Source organism: Oratosquilla oratoria, chromosome 27, assembly GCF_046742065.1.
Source record: "Oratosquilla oratoria isolate Oo_2021 chromosome 27, ASM4674206v1, whole genome shotgun sequence".
NCBI lineage: Eukaryota > Metazoa > Arthropoda > Malacostraca > Stomatopoda > Squillidae > Oratosquilla > Oratosquilla oratoria.
The window spans coordinates 56224620-56249619 of NC_134803.1; the positions used below are offsets into that span (position 1 = coordinate 56224620).

The following is a 25000-nucleotide window of genomic DNA, read 5'->3' on the forward strand; positions in this document are numbered from 1 at the left end:
GTCGTCATCGTGGTGGTCTTCATCTTCGACGGCTTTTTTGTCTTCCCTATCAATGTCAGAGGTAAGTTTAGCTAACGTTTCGTAGTAAATTCGCTCTGCATCCTGATACTGCCATTGTCCCGTGAGGAAAACGTCAAGCTTGGAGTGGCGTTTCAGCGTTTCCTCTCGGTCGATGATGCGGAGAATGTCTTCGACCTCTTGTTCAGCCTCCGACATACGTGAGCGTTGCCGTTTGCGATGGCTGTCTTTGTGCTTCCTGGGCTGCGGAGGCTGGCGCTTGGGCTCAACCACTTCTACAACCACTACTTCAGGTTTAGGTTCCTCTGGTTCTTGAACATCAACTGGCGTGGGCTGTGTTTGTGTTTCTTCTTCCACAATTTCAACTTCAGGTAATTCGATCCTCGGAGTATAAGGCACTACATCTTTAACGATATCTAAGTCACCCGACTCAGAACAAGAGGATCGGATACGCCGTCGCCTTTCTTGTTTAGAAACGAACTCTTGGAACCCTTCTTCATCGACATCAACAGGAACAACATGAGGTTTCGGAGGTTCTTCGTCCTTGACCACAACAGGTATGGTCTTGGTTTGATACAATACGAATTCTTTCTTCTCTTCCTCAGGATGCTCTTCAACAACTCTGGGTTTACCAAGAGCTACGACTGATGCCCATGAACCTTCAGAGGTCTTTGAAAGGCTTTCGTAATAATTCTTTTCTGCTCTCATGATTTCACCCATGTCGTAGGCAGGTGGGACACAAAGTGGAGATGCTTCTGGTTTTGTTGGTTCATCTTCCGTTACTTCGTGCACTACCTTCTCAGTCTTTGAGAGGCTTTCGTAGTAACTAGTTTCTGCTCTTGTGATTTCACTTATGTCGTAGGCGGGTGGGGCGCAAACTGGGGACACTACTGCCTTCTCTGGTTCATCTTCTGGTACATCACGTACCACCTTTTCAGTCTCTGAAAGGCTTTCGTAATAATTAGCTTCTGCTTTCGTGATTTTACTTATGTCATAGGTGGGTGGAGCACAAACTGGAGACACCTCTGCTTTCTCTGGTTCATCTTTCGGCACTTTATCCACTGCCTTATCAGTCTTTGAGAGGCTTTCGTAATAATTAGTTTCTGCTTTCGTGATTTCACTTATGTCATAGGTGGGTGGAACGCAAACGGGAGACACTTCCTCTTTCTCTGGTTTATCTTCCGATACTTCGCGCTCTGCCTCCTCCATTCTCGTTCTACATATGTATTCATAGTATCTTATCTCAGCTTGTTCGATTTCGTTTATGTCATAATATGGAGCACGCAAGTCAATCGCGGTCTCCTCACATACTTCTTTGGTGTCTGAAGTTTCAGGAGGAACTTTAGATACAAGAGTTTTCTCTTTAACGTCTTTAGTAGACACCGGTTTTTTCTCTTTCACATCTTTAGTAGATTCTGGCATTTTCTCTTTCACTACTTTAGTAGATACCGGCAGTTTCTTCTTCACATCTTCAGTAGATACCTGCGGTTTTTCTTTCACATCTTCAATAATATCCTCTTCTACTGGATGTGTAACTCTTGCAATCATTTCATGATATACACATTCGGCATCCATGAAAGTCCAATGATTAATAGGGAACATGTCTTGGCCGATGTACTTTTGCAAAGCTTCATCACGATTCATATGGCGAAGGATTCCCTCGACTTCTTGCTCTGCTTCTGAGACACGAGATCGATGACGCCTGCGGTGGCTGTCTTTGTGTTTTCTCGGGCGTGGTGGGTGAACCTTTTCGGCCTTGACTTCGTCTTTGAAAATCTCAGTTTCTTCTTCAGGTGTCTGTGGAGAGGACGGCCGGGAAGACTCCTTCTCGGGCTCCGTTTCGATTATTTCTACCTCAGGGAGTTCAATCCTAGGAACATAAGGCACAACATCTTTGACGACATGCTCCACGTCTCCCGATTCGGAGCAAGAAGACCGGAGACGTCGTCGCTTTTCCTGTTTCGATACGAATTCTTGGAACCCTTCTGGATCGACATCGACAGGAGTCTGATACTTGGGGGGAGGCTCTTCATCCTTAACCACAATCTGAACAGTTTTGGTTTGATATAACACAAATTCTTTCTCGTCTTCCTTTGGAGGTTCCTCAGTAGCTGTAGGTTTGCCATGCACTACAACTGACGCCCAAGAGCTCTGGTTTGTTTCAGAAGACAATGAACGACTTTCCTGAAATTCTTTCTCGGCTTTTGTGATTTCACGCATGTCATAGGAGGGAGGAGACATGTGAACAAGTGGAGATTCTTTTACAATTTCCTTTTGTCCCGGAGATTCTGTTTTGGTTATCAACTTTTCTGTCTCAGTAACTGGCATGACTTTGTCATCTTCAATGATCTCTTCATCTTCAGTTTCTTTGATTTCTTTCACTTGATTTTCGGACAGCATTTCAAAATATTTACATTCAGCATCCGATTGCGACCAGCGATAGGACGGGAACGTGTCATGGCTTATGTTCTCTTGTAATGTATCCTCACGATCCATGACTTCCTCGTGCGTTTCCACGACCTCTGGTTGCCTTGGCTTCTCTGGAGGTTGTGTAGCCACAGGCTTATTTTCCTTCGTTTTCACTTCAGGAGTTTTCTTGGGAGTATAAGGCACATCGTCAACGAGAACATGATGTTCTTCTTCTTGTGTCGACACAATCTCTGGCAAAACGTCTTCGTCTTTGTCGGTTGATACCTGTGGCGTATGGACCTTTTCATCCTTTATCACAACCGGAGTGGTTTGATGAACAGTTTCACGTGCATCTTCTTTTGGGGTTTCCATTACAGGCTTCGCTTTAGCTGCTATCGAGGGAGAGGTTTGAGATGCAACCTCATAGAATCGAGTCTCAGTATCTGTAATCGTTCTTGCATCATATGTTGGTGCAACAAATGGCTTTATCTCATGAACTTTGTCCTGACCCTCTTCCTCTATTTGGACAGTTTTAACTTCGGCAGTGCTTGTCTCGATGCTAGGGGACTCAGTGTCAAGTGAGACCTCCTCGGGTTTTTCCTCTTGAATGTTTGCCCTGGCCAAATACGAATACCATTGGCATTCAGCTTCACGAATACCGAATATATCATACATGAGTTCCCTACCGAGGTATACGGCAGCAAAGAGCTTTTGTTCATAATCGAGAACATCCTTAGGTTTAGGAGGTTCTTCGCCCCTCTTAATGGCAGCGACAATCTCATCGATCTCCTGCTCCGATTCAGACTGTTTGGCGGGTCGCCTCCTCCTTTCTCTACTCTTCACTCTGTGTTTTGGCTCTCGCTTTGGCTTGTCTAGATTTTCGGTCTTTTCAAGCATAAATTCTTCCACGTCGGATTCCTCATCAGATTTTTCCTCCTCGTCCGGTGGACTTGCTGGAGTTATTTCGACTTTTAGTTCTTCTTGAAGAACTGCTTCAACTGCGTCCTTAATTTCCTGAGTAGCCTCTGACGTACTGCAGGTTCTTCTTCGTCGACGTTCTCGTTTTGAAACAAATTCCTTGAAACCTTCCGCATCAAATGTCTCTACAACCTGAGGAGTTGCATCCTCCTCCGGTTCTTGGACCAAAATTTTGGGATGTTTGTATACGTAAGGTTTTTTCGATTCTTCTGAGGGTTCCTCGGTTACAACGGGCTTTCCAGTTAGAAGAATATTAGCATAGGATCCTGGTAGTTGAGGAGTTACGAGCTCTGTAGGAGGCTTTTCTGTTACATACTCTTCTTCAACATCATAATAATCATCTTCTACTGTGTCCATCCATTCATCAGTGTCATCGGGAAGACCTTGGTGGTATGAAGGTTGAGGAGCTGTATCTAATACCCTTTCATCGTCCCTTTCAGCTGGTTGCTGGGGCTTAACTTCAGGCGTTTCAGTGAACTCTGGTTTGATCTTTTCAACTTTTTCTTCCAACACTCTTTTGGGTTTGTCTGCCACTTCTTCAGTCTTAATAGGTTTATCATCAGCTACGAAGGTCTCTGTAACTTTGCTGACTTTTGTTATCTCCTGGGGTTCGACAGAATCTTCTGTTAGTGGTTTTGGTTCTGTGTAGGAGGTCTCATCGTCAGCAATTTCGGGCTCTTCTACCACTTCCTCTGTTTCAACTGGTTTACCATCAACATATATTATTCTTTTTATTATTCGTGTCCTTTTTACTGTTGTAGTAGTTATAGATTCTGTAAGCTTAGTTTCACTCACTGATGAGCGTTCATGTTCCACCTGAGACTGTGGTTCTTTCTCTGAAATTAAGGTCACTTCTTCTGGTTCATCTACTTCTACCTCTGTTTCCACAGGCTCACCATTGATGATTATGATCTTTTTCACCACACGTCTCCTGATTATCCTGGTTGTTGTGGTTGAGCTTTCTGGTTTGTCTACAACTCTTTCAGTCGTTGTATCTTTTTGCGTAACGCTTAATTCTGTATCTCTCTGCGAACCAAGGTCACTATCCTTTGGAATGTCACGGACGGTGGGTTTTGGCTTCTGTTTTGACTCTGGGGAAGTCTCAAGAATGGAGTCAATAGCTTCTTGCAGCACTTCCTCCATATTTGAGACTATCCTGGTCAATCCCTCGGGAGCAGATGGATCTATATCACGTTCATGAACGTCATCCCTAACCAGAGTTTCCACAGTTGTTAAGGTCTCTCTTATTTGATTGGCATCCTCTTCAACTACTAAGATTTCATCTGATGGAGACTTGTCTTCCATAGGTTTGCTGGCTACGATCTCTTCCTTTGGATACTTATCCACCAATTTTTTCTCTTTACTGATAATATCTGTTGGAGTTACTTCAGGACTAACATCTTTCTCTGGTTTGTCACTGATGGGTTGTGCCTCAGAAGGTTTCTCCTTCTTTTGGGGTGCCTTCTCTGTAGGCACAGGTGTAGCATCTTTGTTATCTGGCATAGATTTCTCATCTTTCTTGGGTTGCTTCTTCTTTGGTCGTTTCTTTTTGTTTTTATAGTAATCTTCAGAAATGACACTGACTCCTTCGGCAAAGGCTGGTCTCTCGGAGTCTGAACTGGCTACACTGCTTACTTGAGAAGTCTCCTCGGTTGTCGGTTTCCTTCTTTCCTTTACTGATCCAAAGAGAGCATCAGCCGTATCTTCTTCAGAGAAGCTACGATTAATCGTTGATGGAGCCCGATCCTGTTGAGCTTCGTCTAGTGGAAGACTACGGGTCTTAAAAAGCTTTTGGCGTTCTTCTAAGTCTGTGACAACTTTGGGTTCTCGTACGCTAACAGGGCGAATGTGTGCTCGATGTCGCATCCACTGAGGCATGAGGATGACGGTGTCAGTGTCGTCTTGTATAAGAGGGCTTGGTGACCGAGGGCTAATGCCGCTGTTCATGGCCCTCAAGGTGTGCATAGGGGCCGCCGACCCTTCACTCTCGGTATGCAACGAAGACGCAGGTCTCCATCTCTTATCTTCTTCAGGACCTTTAGTCGCACTTAAAACATCATCATCATTATCATCAGTGATGAGTTTTACAACGGCTACATCCGTTTCACTGAATGTTGACGCTGTGATGGTTGGTTCTGGAGTTTCCTCTTTATCTTTTTCAGGGGACTCTCTTTCCTTTTCAGTTGAAGTTTCCATCACCACTGACGCTACATCTGTTTCGACTTTAGTTAATTTCGTCTCTTTTTCTGTCACTTTAGCTGGTTTTGCCTTTTCTTTTTCTGACACTTTAGCCGGTTTTGTCTTTTCCTCTGACACTTTAGCCGGTTTTGCCTTTTCCTTTTCTGCCACTTTAGCCGGTTTTGCCTTTTCCTTTTCTGCCACTTTAGTTGGTTTTGTCTTTTCCTCTTCTGACACTTTAACTGGTTTTGCTTTTTCTTCTACCACTTTAGCCGGTTTTGCCTTTTCCTCTTCTGCCACTTTAGTTGGTTTTGCCTTTTCTTCTTCTACTTTAGCCGATTTTGCCTTTACCTCTTCTGCCACTTTAATTGGTTTTGCCTTCTCTTCTGCCACTTTAGCTGGTTTTGTCTTTTCCTCTACCACTTTAGCTGGTTTTGTCTTTTCCTCTTCTGCCACTTTAGTTGGTTTTGTCTTTTCTTCTGCCACTTTAGCCGGTTTTGTTTTTTCTTCTTCTGCCACTTTAGTTGGTTTAGCCTTTTCCTCTACCACTTTAGCCGGTTTTGTTTTTTCTTCTTCTGCCACTTTAGCCGGTTTTGTCTTTTCCTCTACCACTTTAGCCGGTTTTGTTTTTTCTTCTTCTGCCACTTTAGTTGGTTTTGCCTTTTCTTCTTCTACCACTTTAGTTGGTTTTGACTTCTCTTCTTCTACCACTTTAGTTGGTTTTGCCTTGTCTTCTACTACCTTAGCCGGTTTTGCCTTTTCTTCTTCTGCTACTTTAGTTGGTTTTGCCTTTTCTTCTACTACCTTAGCCGGTTTTGCCTTTTCTTCATCTGCTACTTTAGTTGGTTTTGCCTTTTCCTCTACTACCTTAGCCGGTTTTGCCTTTTCTTCATCTGCTACTTTAGTTGGTTTTGTCTTTTCTTCTACCACTTTAGCAGGTTTTGCCTTTTCTTCTTGTGGCACTTCAACTATTTCTTTCTTTTCCTCTGCCACTTTAGCAAACTTTGTCTTTTCTTTCGCACCTTTAGTTGATTTTTGTTTTTCCTCCTCTACTATTTTAGGTAATTCTACTTTTTCCTCTTCTGTCACTTTGACTTCTTCCGTCTTTGTTTCTTTGTTCTTATCATATTCAGCTATTTCCCGTAAAATTTTGTCGATGTCTTCCTCATTCTGTACGGGCTTCTGCTCCTTATTCTTCTTCTTCTTCTTCTTTGACTTCTCTGGTGATTTCGATCTTGACACCTTCTCAGTCACAACTGGCTTAGTGTCATCCTCAGGAACCTCCGCCTCCGGTAAATCCTCAGGAGTTACATCTTCTTTCACAGGTGTTTCATCAGTTACAGGCATTTCCTCATCTTTCGTTGTCTCATCGGGTTCTATCTCGCCTTCACTTTTCTTTATGTCATCAACTATTTCCTTTACCATTTTGAGCGATTCCTGCGTTTCAGATTGACTGTGAGTCTTTCTTCTTCGTCTTTCCTTTTTCGACAAGAATTCTTGGAATCCTTCGGCATCAATTCGTTCCTCAGGAGTGTCTTTTTCTTCTGCATCAGGTTCAGCTGATACGACAGTGGATAGGTCTCTGTACTTGTATGGTCTCTTTGGTTCCTCAGGCTCTTGTTCAACTGGAACAGCTTTCCCTGTTGCGAGTATGTGGGCGTAGGAAATAGGTTGGGGTTCTTCCACTCTAATCGGCTCTTTGGTTGGTAATGGGACATCTTCAGTCAGAGAAGGAGAAACTTTGGGTTCTTTAACACCATCTTCAGGCGTAGCATATGTTGCATGAACAACATGCTTTGATTTGATCAAAGTTGAGTATGTCGGGGTTGAGGGTTCTTCGGTTGCCCTTTCCTTAGGAACCTCGGACACTGTAGTTTCTTCTTCTTCTTCTTCATCGTCCATAGAAAATCCACCACCCTCGAGAATCTCCATCCAATCGTTTGCATGGTCTGGTATGACAAGTTTGAAAGACTTTTCTTCCTTCTGAGTAACCTTGCCATCTGGTTGTGTGTCCTCTTTGCTTTTGTCAGCGGGAGAGACACTCTTTTCTTCCAGATCTTGAGATTCTATGGGTTTGCCATCAATTACAATGATATTTTTAACATTCTTTTGAACTGGTGCATCAACTTCCTCCGTGTCTCTCTTCTTTACTTTTACATGTTCCTCTGGTTCATGAGGTTCCTTGGCCTCTTCGCCGGGTTCCTCTACTACTTCAGTTTCAACTTCCTCTCCATTGATAATAACTTTCGTTTTAATTCTCTTTATGGTTTTCTTTACTGACGTAACGGTTTCTGGGTGTTCAGTGGTCTCAACAAAAGTTACGGAATCACCGAGTGTTGTGGGTTGATCTGAAACCTCTTCAGAAATTTCCTCTGGCTCTTCAATAACTTCTTCAGTCTCCACTGGCTTTCCATCAACGATAATGATTCTTTTGATTATTCGTTTTCTTATGACCCTCTTAACCGACGTAACGGTCTCTGGGTGTTCTGTGGTCTCAACAAAAGTTACGGAATCTCCGGGCGTTGTGGGTTGATCTGAAACCTCTTCAGAAATTTCCTCTGGTTCTTCAACAACTTCTTCAGTCTCCACTGGCTTTCCATCAATGATAGTGATTCTTTTGATTATTCGCTTTCTTATGACCCTCTTAACCGACGTAACGGTTTCTGGGTGTTCTGTGGTCTCAACAAAGGTTACGGAATCTCCTGGCGTTGTGGGTTCACCTGAAACCTCTTCAGAAATTTCCTCTGGCTCTTCAACAACTTCTTCAGTCTCCACTGGCTTTCCATCAATGATAATGATTCTCTTAATTATTCGCTTTCTTATGACCCTCTTAACCGACGTAACGGTCTCTGGGTGTTCTGTGGTCTCAACAAAGGTTACGGAATCTCCGGGCGTTGTGGGTTGACCTGAAACCTCTTCAGAAATTTCCTCTGGCTCTTCAATAACTTCTTCAGTCTCCACTGGCTTTCCATCAATGATAGTGATTCTTTTGATTATTCGCTTTCTTATGACCCTCTTAACCGACGTAACGGTCTCTGGGTGTTCTGTGGTCTCAACAAAGGTTACGGAATCTCCGGGCGTTGTTGGCTGATCTGAAACCTCTTCAGAAATTTCCTCTGGCTCTTCAATAACTTCTTCAGTCTCCACTGGCTTTCCATCAATGATAGTGATTCTTTTGATTATTCGCTTTCTCATGACCCTCCTAACCGTGGTTGTTACGATCTCGGGTTCATCAACTATTTCAGTGACGTACGATGAAGGTTCAGTCGACATTTCAGTCATTGTTTCATCACCGATGTCTTCAGGTTCCTCAATCACCTCAGTGGTCTCGACTGGTTTGCCATCTATAATCACTGTTTTTGTGATGGTGACAGTCCTAGTGCCTTTCCTAGTAATTGCTGGGGTGACTTGTGGCTCTTGGATGGTTTCAGTCAAGAAAATTGGTCGATGAGAAGTATCAGTCGAAACCTCCTCAGGTTCTTCTACCTCTTCTTCTGTTTCGACTGGTTTCCCGTCAATGTATATTATTTTCTTGATTTTAGTTTTCCTCACAGTCTTTCTTACTGTAGTGAATGTAGCCCCAACTTCTTCATGCACGTCTACCTTGGTAGGTTCAGTTTGAGCCGGTACCGATTCCATTTTTTCTGACACTTCTTCGGGTGTCGGTTCGGTTTCTTTAACTGGTTCGTCTTCACCAACTTTCTTACCTTTCTTTTTCTTTTTCAGTCCTTTTGCCGTATCTTTAATACCTTCACTAATTCGGTCAATCATAGTAACAAATCGTCTCTCCTTGTCGGCAGCTGTGAGAGGAACACTTTCCGCATCAGAATCTTCATCGCTTTCGTCATGAATGGCTTTTCTGTCTACATCTTTAGTCTTTTCTGGTACACTATCAACTCGTTTCTCTGTAGTTTCTGTGACACTAACAGTCTTTGATGTTATTACCGAGTCTTTTCTATCCTCTGTACTTTCAATTTTCATTTCCTTCGTTTCCTCGACCTTTGGAACAACTGAGTCGGGAGCAGGTTCCTCATCTTCATCCTCAAGAGTGAAACCTCCTTCTTGAATGATATTCATCCAATCGTCAGCGTGATCCGGTACTACTAGGCCGAAAGGAACAGGAGAGGCTTTCTCCACTTTCTCTGGTTCAGCTTTAGTTTTCTCAGGAACACTTTCACTCTCTCTTGCTGGACTTTCCTCCTTTTCGGGTGCTTTTCCTGCAATCTCCGGCTTAGCTTTCGATACTTTTTCTTGAGTTTCCTCTGTAGCCTTCTTCTCCTTCTTGGATTTCTTTGAAACTTCTTTAGGAGATTCTTTTGTTTTTTCCTCGGTTACACGGGAAGCATCCTTGGTAACGGGTTTCTCTTTCTCTGTTGTTACCTCTGACTTCTCTGGAACATTTTCAGTTCCTGGAAGTCCAGATGGCGTAACGTCTTCGAAAGAAGGAAGAGTTTGATGCTTGTCACGTTTCTTTTCTTTCGGAGTTTTCTTTGACTTTTTCTCGTGCGATTTTTTCTTGCTATCTTTGGTCGATTGCTCCAGAATGGCAGCAAGGGTATCAGACATGCTCTCCGTCATCTCGGCGGAGGGTTCGCCTTCATCCTCCCTTGTTGGAGATGCTTTTTCTGGAGCAGCTTCCTCGGTTACCATTTTAGTTGGTGCCTTAGTAGGCTCAACATTTTTGACAGGCACAGCAGTCTCTTTCATCTTTGCCTCCTCCAGTGCTTTCTTTTCCTTTTTCTTTGACTTCTTTTTAGACTCTTTGGTAGACTCTTTCGATTTCGAGACTGGTTCTTTTACAACTGGTTTAGGATCCTTGGGGACTTTTGTAGAATCCGTTTTATCTGGTTTTGAGTCCTTTACATCTGGTTTGACTTGTACCTCATGTTCCTTCTTCTCTTCCACCACACACGTAGTTTCAGAAGTATCCTCTTCATCTTCAAATGAGACACTATCTCCCTGAAGGATTTCCATCCAGTCATTGGCATGGTCTGGTACCACAAGACCAAACGGCTTTTCTTTCTTTGGTTCGCCTTCGTCTTCACGCACCTTTTTGGCCGTTTCTGTTGGAGGCTTAGCTTGATCGACTTCTGACTTAGTAGTAGGTTTCACCTTTTCGGGTGCTTTATCCTTCTTGGGCACGTCTTCGGCCTTTTCGGGCTGAGGCTTAGCACTCTCGGGTGACGGTTTCACATCTGGTTGCTTTGCGGATTCACCTTCGGTAGACTTGTCCTTTTTCTTTGACTTCTTTTTGGACTCTTTGGGAGCTTCCTTTGTTTTAGAACCAGTTTTCTTATCGGTGGTTTTCGTTTCTTTGACAGATGTAGCCACAGATTCGGACACGGTTACATCAGTTTCCATTTTAAGTTGCTCTTTCTGGACTGTCTTGGTCACATCATCAGCACGCTCTACCGGTGCTGGGGATGTTACCTCGGGCATCTTGGGTACAGGTGTAACCTTTTCAGGCTGCTTTTTGGGCTGCTTCGGCAGTTTTTCCTTTGGTAGCCTTTCCTCTTCTTTTTCACCTGGTTTTTCAACCACCATTTTTGTCCCAATTATTTCTACATCTGGGGTGTCAGAGACTGTTGATGTTGGATCGCCTTCGAAATCTTCTACAGGCTCTTCCACAACTTCCTCAGTTTCGACCGGCTTACCGTCAATGATCACAATCTTCTTGATTATGCGCTTCCTGACAACTTTCTTAACGGTAGTAACTATAGTTTCAGGATCATGGATGGTTTCTGTGACAGAAGTAGATGGTTCCATAGATGTTTCAGGAACATACTCGCCCTCAATGACTTCCTCGGGTTCCTCAACGACCTCTTCGGTTTCAACAGGTTTTCCATCAACAATAATTATTTTCTTGATGATGCGTCTTCTCACTATTTTCCTGACTGTGCGGATAGTTTCGTGTGGCTCAGTAACTGTGGTCGTGAAAGAAGTCTCGGTCGTTGGTTCTTCCTCCGTAGGTTCTTCAACTTCTACTTCGACTGGTTTACCATCAACGATGATAATTTTCTTAATGATACGCTTTCTAATAACTCGTCTAGTAACAGTATCAATAATTTCAGGTTCATATATGGTTTCGGATGTGGAAACTGAGGGTTTTTCCTGAACATCAGGAGTGTGTTTATCAGAAATCTCCATGGTAACTGTGGGCTCTGTCTCACTCGCACGAGCGGTTTGGGGCAAAGTCACTTTTGGAATCTCCTGAGATTCGTCATTAATATCTTCTATCTCGATCGGTTCACCATCTATGACAATAATATTCTTTGACACTTTTGTCAAAGGCTCTTTACTTGTTGGTTTTGATAAAGCCTGTTCCTCTTTTGGTTCTATAGTAGCAGAGGGCAGGATTACATCATCTGGTCTTTGAATTTGTGATTCTTCAATAATTTCAGGTTCTTCCACAACTTCTTCTGTTTCAACAGGCTTGCCATCAACCATGACGATCTTTTTGATAATGCGCCTTCTGGTAATTGTCTTTGATGTCATTACCGCTCCTGGAGTTTGTGAGGTTTCCTCTGCATCACCCTCTATGACCTCCTCCGGTTCCTCCACCACTTCCTCCGTTTCTACTGGTTTTCCGTCGACAATTATGATTCTTTTGATTATTCTCCTCCTGATTACTCTTTTGACGGTCTTAGTCGTTGTTATGGTTTCTGGTTCTTCGACAACTTCTGTCACTGTGAGGGATGGTTCGACTTCCGTTTCCGGCATGGTCTCTCCATCAACAACTTCCGTGACCTCAACCGGTTCCTCGATAACCTCTTCTGTTTCGACTGGCTTACCGTCAATTATGACTATCTTCTTAATGATTCGACGCCGTATAACCTTTCTAATTATTTTTGTCATGGTTGTTTCTGTATCTCCTTCAGGGAAAAGATGAGAATCTCCTTCCAGAACATCCTCTGTAACTTCTTCAGGGTCTTCAATGACTTCTTCAGTTTCAACAGGTTTCCCGTCTACCATTATAATCTTTTTGATTATGCGTCTTCTAGTGACTTTCCTCACACATGTAGTTTTCATTTCTGGTTCTTCAACGGTCTCACTGTACTCCGTGGATGGTTCGAAAGTTCTTTCCGTCTGATCTTCACCTCCTTCCAATTCAATTACTTCCTCGGGTTCTTCAATAACTTCTTCAGTTTCAACAGGCTTCCCGTCTACTATTATAATCTTTTTGATTATGCGTCTTCTAATGATTTTCCTCACACGTGTTGTTTTTATTTCTGGCTCTTCAATAGTTTCACTGTACTCCGCGGATGGATCGAAATATGTTTCCGACTGATCTTCACCTCCTTCCAATTCAATTACTTCCTCTGGTTCTTCAATAACTTCTTCAGATTCAACTGGCTTACCGTCTACCATTTCTATTCTCTTTATAATCCTCCTCCTAATAACTCTCTTTGTGACCCTTGTTGAAGTGATTTCAGGACAGAGCACAGCTGATGAACTAGTCTGTTCCTCGACTAATTCCTCTTTTGGTGGGAAATCTTCTGTTACTTCCTCGGGCTCCTCAACAACCTCCTCGGTTTCAACAGGTTTGCCATCTATCATCACAATTTTCTTGATTTTCTTGGTGACCTTTCGGACAATTCTTCTACCTGTTACATGCTTTGTGTGTGCTGTAACAGATGAGTCGTAGTCCTCTACATTCGCAACATCAAAGTCACGCTGCTTTACAGTTTCTGTGACGACAATAGGTTTATCAAATGTTTCATGTACAACAGTGCCTTCTGTGCTGTCTTGAATCGAGTCAAGAGCTGTTATATCCGTGTCGCATGTGAATACCTCTGGTTCTTCTACTTCTTCTTCAACTTCTACGGGCTTACCATCGATATAGATAATCTTTTTTATCACACGTTTTACCATTTTAATCGACCGTACCACGGAAGGTTCACTAACAGTTTCAGTAATAACGATGCCTGAATCAGGTTGCTCATCACTCAGAGTCATATGTCCCTCAATACTTTCCTTTATGTTTTGAGTAATTCTCTGTAATACAGATTCTTTGCCTACACTCTTCGCGTCGACGCGGAATGAATCGGAATCGGTTTTGGTTAAAACGTCTTGCACTTGGTCTGGTGATTCTCTAGACTTTGTGACAGCTGAGTCTTCAGAGTCCTCTATTTCTTCTTCCTCCATGGAGAAACTCCCACCCTGAAGTATTTCCATCCAATCATTGGCATGATCTGGAATTGGCAAACCAAATGCCGGCTTCGTGGTTTCTACTGGTGTATCTGTGATTAATTTTGTGTCTGGTTTAATTTCTGTGGTTCTAGTTTCTGGTTTGTCACCTTCGAATCTAACACTACTGTCTTTTACAGCCTGCACTGAGTCATCAGATTTAGATACTGAAGGCTTCTCTTCGCTTAAGCTAAGAGTCTGCATAGTGGCATTCTTTTCTTCGCTAGGGTGAGAAACTGCTGTCGAAGTGACAGGAGTCTGGGTAACATCGGGGGTAACATCGCTAGGTTCGTTCTCGTCTTCGAAAGTTATCTCGCCCTCCTCAAGGAGTTCCATCCAGGCGTTGGCGTGGTCGGGAATCGGAAGGCCAAAGGTAGGCTTACCCTTGGGAGATTGCAAGGGACCTTCTGATGCTGCCACCTTAGGCTCGGCTGCTTCAGAGCCTTCCTCCTCGGCCTTAACACGAACATACTTACTGTCGACTCTTGCCTCATCTTGAATGGTCTCAGAGGGAATATTAGGAGCCTCTACAGAAGATACTGTATTAGTATCTATGTGAGTAGCAGGGGATTCTACGGACAGGGCAATAGGTAGGTCTTTGAAGGTAGAAAGAGGGTCACTGGAAACAGTAGTGGTTGAAGGTTCTGCCACATGCTCAGGTACTGATACTTCCACATGATCGGTGGTTCCTACAGCCTCTGAACCAGGATCCTCTGGTGCTATGGGAGTGATTTCTTTCGTACTGGTTGTAGCTTTCTTAGCTACTGAACTAGTCTCTGTCAATTCTGCCTTGTCTTCAGACCCGAGGTTGGCACTCTTCGTCTTCTTTGTAGTTTCTTTACGTTTCTCAGTTTCGGACTTGACTTTGGAGGATTCAGACGAAGTCTTGACCTCCTCTGTTACACCCTTCTTGGATTTCTTTTCTGACTTGGAGGATGCTTTCTCTTGCTTCTTCTGGCTGTCTTGGACCTTTGTTGTTGATGAAGTATCCTTCTCGGAGGGTTTCTTTGGCTCAGAAACTGAGTGATCTTGTTTCCGTGACTTCTTCGAGCTGCGTCTTTTAGGTTTATCTTCATCAGTTGACGATACTTTTGGCTGAGAAGACGAATGAATCTTTCCTGTCTTCTCCATCTCTGCAATTTCCCTAAGGGCTTTATCTAGGTCATCTTCTTGATCTTTAGGGTTGGTCCTGTTGCGTTTCTTCTTTTTCTTGCGCTTGTCCTCCGATTCACTCAGATCTTTGGCTTCATCAGATGGTGATTCTGAGGCAACGGTCGTCGTTACTTCCTTTTCTGTTTCTACGGTATCCGTCTTCGAAGACTCCATCTCCTCAAGTCTTTTGTCCGATTCTTTCCTTTGCACACTAACATGATCTTTCTTATGCGACTTCGATCGAAGTTGAACCTGAATCTCGGTTTCTTCTGTCTTTGTTACGACAGTTTCGTTTACACGTTTAGTGTCACAGACTTCTACAGTAGATGTTACGAAGGTTTTGCTTTCTTGTGAACCTGGAAGAGAAACTTGTGTATCTTTCTTTCGCTGCTTTGCCGTCTCTTGTTCTATTGTCTTCTCTGCTAAATCCTTTTCGGCTCTCTTTCGTCTTGCACTTCGAGACCTATTTCGCTGACTCTCCTTGAAGAACAACCCAGGGATGTAAGGTTGATTTGGTTGTGTAGGAGGGACTACTCGTCCCGGTTCCTCTAGAGGTTTCTGGTCTTCTACTTTGGTTTCCGTGACTTCGATCTTGGGTTCTGTGTATTTCGTTCTTGCACGGGATCTTTCTTCTTTTACTGGTTCGACGATGACTTCGGGTTGTGGTTTCTGCACCTTTGGTTTTGCAACCTCTTGTTTCACTTCGGTTGCTGGTCCTGAAACATACGACACTACTGATTTTATTGCACCATATGCAGCTGAAGGAGCTGATCTTAATCCCATGGCCAATATTTGGGCATAAGACAGCTTGGACCGGTCTACAGGAGCTGGAGCTGGAGCTGGAGCTGGAGCTGGTGCAGGCGCTGGTGATGGTGAAGGAGCAGGCACTAAGACAGGGGCTGGTGAAGGTGCTGGTGATGGTGCAGGCGCTGGCGATGGCACTGGATCTGGCGCCGGTTCGAACACTGGCGCTGGGGCAGGGACAGGTTCGATAGGAGCCGACTGCTCCTTTTGGAAATCAGGCGATTCACTTGGCACAGGGTATTCAGTGGCACATATTTCAGGTTTTGTAACCTCAGTATCTTCCGGTCCGTGAGAAGTCGGTTCGAACACCATAGTTGGAACATGCGTCATATCAGGCATGTCAATCAATTCCACTTCCTCGTTGTACTGACTCACAGGAGTTTCAGGGGTCTCTGGAGGAGTTATCATAGGTGGTGTGGAAATAGCCACACCCATATCCATGTTCTGTCCGTCTACAGGAGTACCACTGAACTCACTTGCAGGATCACACTGTTGGAAGTCGGTTGATGGCTGTTCATAAGTATGAACAGTGAAATTCTCGGTCATGTAGCTCGTAGTTACTGGGAATTGCGTCATGCCTGGGTAGAAATTCAACGAATCCATAGGACTTCCCATCCCTAAACTGCTGTCCATGGGTGGTAAGGTAGGCATATCTACATGGAAACTATGGTGCTGGAAAATCGGCATATCTACTCCAGCAGGTTGTTGTTGGCCACCATGGTAGGAAGTGGCTTGTGGTGTAGTTTGCACTATGGATTCTGGCAAGAATGTAGTTTCTTCTATAAATCCAGGATATGTAGTAGTAGTAGTAGGGATGCTTGGAGGTTCTTGTGGATCTGGTTGACTTGAAATGTCGAGGCTTGGTTGAGCTGAATCACTTGTACCAGAATAATCCAAGGAACTCGATACAGTGTCGTAGCTTGATGTAACGGCACTTTCATAAACAGACATATCTTCAGATAAGGATAACTCCTGCTCATGAACGGTAAAATCTTCAGATTGTGGGTCTTTTGGAAGCATTGTGTTATCACTTATCTCAGTAAGATTGTCTTCGAGGGTAAGACTACATGGTTCTGTTTCTTCAAGTGCAGGGGTGGAGGAGTCTTGTTTAAGTGGTGATGATTCTAGGGCCACTGCAACTTGCTGTGACTCAATCTGACCCTTGAGGATTTCAGCATAAGTCTTCCTTCCATCCCAAATTGATGACGTCGTTACACGGGTGTAAACTGGCGTCTCTTGAGTAATAGTAGTAGTGGTAGTAGCAGTTGAGACAACCACTTGTGTCTGCTCTGGATTGTCAAGGCTGTGTGACTTTTGTACAGAACGCCTCTGAGTCGCAGGGCTTGCTTTGGGTGTCACCTTTGGGCTTGCTACTGGCGATTCTACTGGACTATCACGAATACTTCCTCTGGAGGAAGTACGAATCCTTTCTTTCGCTACAGCAGTTTCTCGAACAACCGTTCTAGGGCTTCCTCTCTGACCACCTCGTCTTGATACACTACCTCGAGTAGGTGGTCGGTACTCTTGTGGAACAGGATTAGGTTTCTCCTCTTCTTCGGTGGCTTTCTTCACTTTTCTTCGGTCTTTAGGTTGATTTCGACGACCAGGGCGAGGTTCTTGCTCAAAGCTTTGTGACTTCTGTACCTTTGCAAACTTCTGCTGGCGTTCCTGTTGTCGCACCGGACGGTCCTTAGGATGTTTCTTTTGTTCCTGTTCGACCACAGGAAGAACTTCGGTGACTACCTCCTCAGTTACATGTGGTTCCTGAGATAATACTGGGGTGATGCTTGGGGCAGGAGCTGGAGATTCTTCTGTAACGGGTAATTGAACAGGTTGTGGCTCCTGATGCTGGTGCTCCTGCTGGCGGATGGCTTTGGGTTGATGCAACATTGATTCCTCTAACTGAGGGTGGACATTGGGGCTCTTGCGGCCCGCTGTGATGTCTGCATAAGATAGTGTTAAGCTGCCTGGCGACGCCGAGGAAGACCTTGTTTCTGATCCCACGGGTGTGTTGGGAGCTGAATCCACCACAACTACCGTGTCGAAGGTCTCTACCTCGGACGGCGCGTCACAAACAATTCCTGAAACTGCAGAACTTCTAGTCAGGGTCTGCACCTCTGAGTCTACGGCATCTGACTGCGCGGGCACAGTCGTTGACACTGTAATCGTTGATTCGGAGGAAGTCGAATGGAACACAGGTTGCTCCTGAGTAACAGTCTCCTCCTCGGCCTCTTGAACTTCTAGCGTTGAAGACTGAGTTGATGTCGACAATTCTTCGCTGAAGGAAGTTGTTAGAGTGCTCGGTTCGGTCGGGTCATGCGTTAGCTCGGTCGGAATCACCTCACAGGGGTCAATCTGGTAGATTCGTTCGATGAGCTCGACAATTTGTCGTTGTTGAGACTCGTACTGGCCTTGGAGCACCTGCAGTATGCAGTCCCGGCAAAGAAGAGTGGCACTGTGAGTGAGTGGACTGGACACAAACAAGCAATGGTTTTAAACAAAATGTTGTTCAGTCTGTTAAACAAGGATTGGATGAAAAGGACCAATATGTACGCTAGCTATCAAGAGCCACATGAACAATGGAATGTATCGTTAAGGCTGCGTTTCATTTCCCTGTTCCCTACACAAGAGGAAAAAAGGGTCGATCATTGCACAGCAGGGAAGGCGGTGGAAAGGACAAGGAGGGATGCTGCGTCAGGTTAAGTGTCAAGAGGCGATGTGTCTGGCGTCCCCCGGTGATTAAGCAATTTGATTCTTTCATTTCTCGCGATTATCTTGGATTGAATTGCTTTTATTCTCTCCCGGCAGGCCTGTGAGTGGACATTTAAGGGAGCAACTCAAAAAAGACTATTCCCTACTCTTATTGAGTCTTAATAGAAGCTACTTCTCAGCCAGATGAAAATAAGGTTATGAAGAAAATGTCAAATGAAATTACTGTATGTTGGAGTACGGCTACCTGCTTTGCCTCTCCTTCATACGTTATACCATCACCTTAAGAGTAAGAGGTTGGGTGTTAATTGTCAACACTACACTACAAACCACGAGTGTTAGGAGTTTGGCAAAAGGGCAGAAGGAAGAGCTGAAGGTAAGGCGAGGGGGAGGGTGTCCCCAACAGAGAAGGGAACCAATGAGCTGCAACCAAGCTCGTGTTAATTTTGTTTGTTTTTTTGGTTATATATGAATGCGGTTCCTTGCATGTTCCTTTAGGCACTTGAACTTTTTATTATTATTATTATTTTTTTTTACCTATAACCTCCAAGCGATGCAATGAGCAGTCCAGGAAACATGAAATGGAAGGCAGCCACCTTGTAACTAAGAACAATTACGACATGAAAAAAAAAACAATGTTAGCAGTTCCACGGCGGCGGTGGTAGCATGGTAGCCCCACGGAGCACCACGCCACCACTACTACCCCGAAACTGAGTGACAACGAGGCAACACTACTTTAGGAACTCGTCCTTCTAGCTAACTATGTGAGTCATCTAAGTTTTGATTAAGTTCTAGGTGCCAGTAATACTACCCGGCGACTGTATCATCAAAGAACCGGTTAATGTGCAACACAGTGCAAGTGTGGGCTAAGTGGATGGGCACAATGCACACGGGCCTCGCCCCCCTTGCATACCACGTGACCCGAACCAGGCTTGACTTCTGTCCTTCGAGTCAGACCACAAGAGCTCTCAAACGCAGGGAGGGAAGTAGAAAGGGAGGGAGGGATCGACGTTAGAAAAATTAGAAAGGAGCACTCGAAGGTTTCTGTCTTGTGGAGTTTGTGTTCGCTTTCTCATCATTCAGAATTCTCTTGTCTCTCTCTCTCTCTCTCTCTCTCTTTCACCTCTTGTCACTCATACCCCATCTTTCTCTCTCCTCTTCCTCTCGCCCTCTCTTTCTATTTCGTTTCCTTTTCCTTTCTTCACCTTCCCCCTACTCTAATTCTCCACCTTATGTCCTTCTGCTACATTCTCCTGATCCTTTCCCACCCCAATCCTCATTCTATTTCCCTTACTATCTCTTTCTCCCTCTCTCACCCCTTCTCCCTCCACCCCCACTCCATTCTCCCGTCTCTCTATCTTGTATCTATCTTCCTCTCTCTATTTCTCCATCTCTATCCACCATCCCTTTTGTCATCCTCTCCCTCTTCCCCCGTCTCTCTCTCTATCCGATTCCCTCCATCGTTTTACCTTCTCTCTCTCTCTCTCTCTAGCTCTCAGGGCTATTTCTTCATCTTTATGTGCCTTTATTCCTACTCGATTTCATGATCTACTCTCTCCCGCTCTCTCTCTCTCTTTCTCTCATACACATTTTCTCTATCATGTTCTCTTACCGTCTTCTGTAAGTATTTTCTCTCAATATTCCTCATGTTCCATCACAAAATCTTTTTCTTTCTGTCCCTACCTCTTTCTCTCTTTCTACCTTCCTCCTCCTCCTCCTCTCTCTCTCTCTCTCTCTCACACACACACACACTACTTACTCAACTTACCCACGAATGAATAAACACACACACACGGACATACCCACACAAATATATAAACAGAATACACGCAAATATATATACACATACCCACGTTTATACATATATTTGCATGCATAAACACACGCGCACACACAAACAAGGCTTGCTGGTGTAGAGGATAGCGACGTGTACTGTCACGCTGTGGCACCGAGTTCGCGCCTTGCTCAGGGTGAGAAAGCTTCACTAACACAGTAAACCATTCCTATCCCCCTTGAGCAAGGGGATGGGTGTGTGGTGTGTGTAAGGTCACATTATTACCCTACATCGGATTTTAAGAGCTCTGAGCTCTCATCCAGAAGGATAATAGATGTCGACCACGAGTAAAGCATGTGATCCAAGACGTGAGTGGTGAACCTCTTTCTCTCTCAGTCTCTCATCAAACTGCCCACACATCCACACACACAAACATGGACACACGCACACACACACACACACATGTACACTTGTACACACACACACAAACACAAACACACATACACATGCATACACACACACATACACACACGCACACACACACACATACACATACACACACACACACATGTACACTTGTACACACACACACACACACACACACATACATACATGCATACATACACACACACATACATGCATACACACACACACACACACACACACACACACACACACACACACACAGACACACACACACACACACACATGTGCACAGATACAAACGCGCTCGTAAACAGACACAACTGCGCGCGCACACTCACACACATTCATGTGCAACGACGCACACACACACACACACACACACACACACACACACACACACACACACACACACACACACACACACACACACACGCGCGCGCGCGCGCTCCCCCAACTCCTCCACCCCCCACACGCACAGACAATTCCCAAGGGTAGGATATATACATACATACTAACCAAGCTCATCATCATCCAAACCGTGTTATGTACACGAAAGGCTGAGTGATTGTTGATTAGTTTGTGAGGTGCGCGAGAGTGAGGGAGAGTGAGGGAGAGTGAGGTGCAAGCAGTAGGACATGAAGGTCGTATAGGGTCAGGTCACGGTGGTACACAAGCAGCAGCAGCACAAACAAGCACAATACACTCACGTTCTGTTCGGCCATTGCCTTATCTCGATCCCGGGGGCTGTAAGTGGGGCTGGACACCACCCGCAGCTGTTGTTCCACGCCCACCATCTGCTGACGCAGACGCTGGATCTCCTGGCGAGCAAGACAAGAACTTTTAAGAAAGAGCCCAGGACGCACTGATCGGAAAGATTATATGTGGCATGAGTCTACGGGGTTCGGTTCTGAGGATTCTATTCATCAAGGCCGTCAGTTGGGGCTATAGGGACAGTTAGGGGAGGTCCTTGGTCAAGGTTTTCTCAGGGTTACCGCATACTACCTGTTGATATGTGTCCATCTGGTGGACACAGGATTCCAGCGTCTTGTAGTCCTCCTTGACGGTGGCCTGGAGCTCCTCCAGTCGTCCTTGCAGCTGCTCGTTCTCGTGAGAAACCTGCGCCTCCGCACACATCCGGTCCCGGAAGTGAACTTGAAGTTTCTCCATAGACATGACCAGCTTGGTCTTCTGGATAGCCGTGTCCGCGAGAACCTTCTCTCGAGACGCCAGCTGGTCACGCAAGGACCTCTTCTTGTTCTGGGGGTTGTCTAAGGTCTGCCTGGTCTTGTCGATCCAGGCCGTGACTTCCTTAGACTTACGTTCGCATTGCTCCCACTCCTCCGCCATTTCCTGCAGGAGAGCCATGACCTCCTTCAGGCTGCTCTCCACGTCAGATTTTTCTTGCTCGATCTCGGTCTGCTTCTCGGACAGCAGGCCAACGTTGGAGACTTGTCCGATCTTGGACAGCTCGGACGTCATCTCGGTGACTTGCTTGTTGGCCCATTTGCATTCCTTCACGGTAACCTGCGAGGGAGATCATAAAAGCGAACATGAAAAGACACGTCAGTACTGGGCGTATAAAGCATATATGACACGTGTGTGTGTGTGTGTGTGTGTGTGTGTGTGTGTGTGTGTGTGTGTGTGTGTGTGTGTGTGTGCGTGTGTGTGTATACACATGTATGCCAAAAATCTCCAAGTACTCACCGCGTACTCCTGAAGTTTGTTTCGGGCTTCAGGGAGCGTGGAGAACTTGAGAGGTTCTCCCAAGAACCCACGCTGCTTCTCAACCCATCCACGGAGCGAGTTGTAGATCTGGATGAACATTTGCCAAGACTCGAGGGAGTCCCCGACCTGGGCCTTCTTGTCCTCCAGCCAGTTCCGGACCTGCTGCAGCTGGTCCGTCAGCGAGGACACCGTGCTGGCCACGAGCTCACGCTCACTCGAGTTTTGTGTTCGTTCACAGATCGTGTTCCCGTGGCGGGTGACCCGCTCGAGCTGATCCGTGATGCTCCCGATCTCGCAGTGGATCTCCTGCAGGAACTCCTTCAGCGTGTGCGGCTCGACGCTCTTGTCCTGTACCTTGGATTCAGCCGCCTGAATCCAGGACTGGACAGCCTCCACGTCACGATTGTACTCATATCGAATCGTTCGCGCTCTCTTGGCCTCCTGCGTCTGGTCCTCCATGTTGGCCATGACACTTTCTGCTTCAAGTTCTAACTTCGACAACTGCGAAAACGAAGGAAAACAACGAACATGTAAACGACCTGGTAAGATGGCTGATACATTCAAGGACAAGGACAATTATCACTCAGGTGCATTGTGAGTACGTATGCCAAGGTTATATATATATATATACATATGTACATATATATATATATATATATATATATATATGTATGTACATATATATGTACATATGTATATATACATATGTACATATATATATATATATATATATATATATATACATATATATATATACATATATGTACATATACATATATGTACATATGCATATATGTACATATATATGTATATATATGTACACATATGTACACATATATATGTACATATATATATGTACATGTGTACATACATATATATGTACATATATATATATATATATGTACACACATGTACATATATATATATATGTACATATATAGATGTACACATATATGTACATATATATATATATACACACATGTACATATATGTGCATATATATGTACATGTGCATATATATGTACATGTGCATATATATGTACATGTGCATATATATGTACATGTGCATATATATGTACATGTGCATATATATGTACATGTGCATATATATGTACATGTGCATATATATGTACATGTGCATACATATATGTGCATATATATGTACTTACTGTATATATATATATATATATATATATATATATATATATATATATATATATATATACAGTATGTAACCAAGAGGTTTCTACTGACACTAAGTCCATAGAAGAGCTGAGACACTCACCTTATTAGAAAGTTCCTGTGGCAGCGACCCGTTCTCTCCTGCGTAATGACTGTGGGTCTGTCTTGTTAGACTCTTGGCGTGCGCGGCAGCCTGCGCAACTCGTTCTCCTGTCGCCTGCGTAGAAGAAGAAGAAAAGGGTCCCTCGTCAAGAACAATGCATCACTGGGTACACAGTAACAGTTCACTGGATATGGAGCAACGTGTAACCATGCGGCTAGCCCGCTGCAGAGTTTGTGTGTGTGTGTGTAGGCTTGTGCGTGGCTGATGCCCCCTCCACCCGTCCCATTGCACCACTAATTCTATATTTACCTGCAGCCTTCACTAAGTGGAATGTCTCTCGCCAGTGACACTACGTCTAGTTTGTCCCCCTCCCCCTTCGTCCGTTGTCCCGTTCCTTCCTTCCTTCCGTTGGGTTACCGATCCTCGGGTATTCTGTTGGTGTCGGCGAAGATGAGGGAAGGCGTGGAGGTCATGTCGACACGCGGCGCACAAGAGTCTACACCTCACTGGCACTGGCACTAGCACTGCCGATGCCAACGGAACTCAGCCAGCGCCCGCCAGATCCGAGCTTGGCGCCACACTACCGGCGTGGAGGTGAAATTCGGCGCCACCGTGGTATTTTGGGCACTGGAAATTTCCCCCCCGATATTGTCTCCTTCGCGATGTCTCTCGATAAGATCGACATCAGAATTGTCGAAGTGAGCAACCGGACGACGTGTGGATTGATAAAACGGGTAGGAATATGTGCAACAAGGCTGGCACTGAGTGCCACCGCGGCTCCCGCATGACCTCCAACGTGAAGATGGCTGAGAGCCAGTTGCTAGGACGTGGGCCACGACCACAGCAGCATCGCTCAGACCTGCGGATGGCGGTCATCGTCACTCCCTCGAGCACGTAAGACACCTTAGCCACCTCCGATGCCCTCTTGCACGTCATCACGTACGATTCTGAACCCGCACGTGCACCAAGAAGACGTGCTGCAGGGGAGGCGACCTGCATTCGGGGGTGGGTGCCTTGCCAAAAAGGGGAGCAACCAATGACCAGCAGGTTTAGGTGTGACGTCACTGACTAACGTGGTGGAAGCATCGAGGGATCAAGCGTGTACCTGTATTGTGGGACTTGGTGCACGAAATGTCCGTAGAGGCTAAGCTACGTGAGCTCATGTGACAGGTCTTACATCTCTCTCTCGAGGATCTACACTTACACTACTGTACATGAACTGTGTATGTTTGTGAGTGTGTGTGTGCACGTGTGTGTGTGTGTATGTATGTGTGTGTGTATGTGTGTGTATGTGTGTATATGTGTGCATGTGTGTATATGTGTGTATATGTGTGTATGTGTATATGTGTGTATGT

The 25000-nt window shown here is 44.9% G+C and overlaps 1 protein-coding gene across 10 annotated transcripts in view; it reads right to left on the reverse strand.

The window, feature by feature from the left end:
• Nucleotides 1–25000, reverse strand: part of LOC143040098 (uncharacterized) — a 426287-nt gene that overhangs the window by 86913 nt on the left and 314374 nt on the right. For all 10 annotated transcript variants that reach the window (XM_076210786.1, XM_076210787.1, XM_076210785.1 and 7 more), the window contains 5 exons: nucleotides 23646–23759; nucleotides 22340–22861; nucleotides 21638–22159; nucleotides 21343–21453; nucleotides 1–18147 (listed from right to left, as the gene is read on the reverse strand). The exon at nucleotides 1–18147 is cut by the window's left edge and continues 351 nt beyond it. In XM_076210786.1, the coding sequence (XP_076066901.1) occupies nucleotides 1–18147; nucleotides 21343–21453; nucleotides 21638–22159; nucleotides 22340–22861; nucleotides 23646–23759 (19416 nt within the window). The remainder of the gene's footprint in view (nucleotides 18148–21342; nucleotides 21454–21637; nucleotides 22160–22339; nucleotides 22862–23645; nucleotides 23760–25000) is intronic.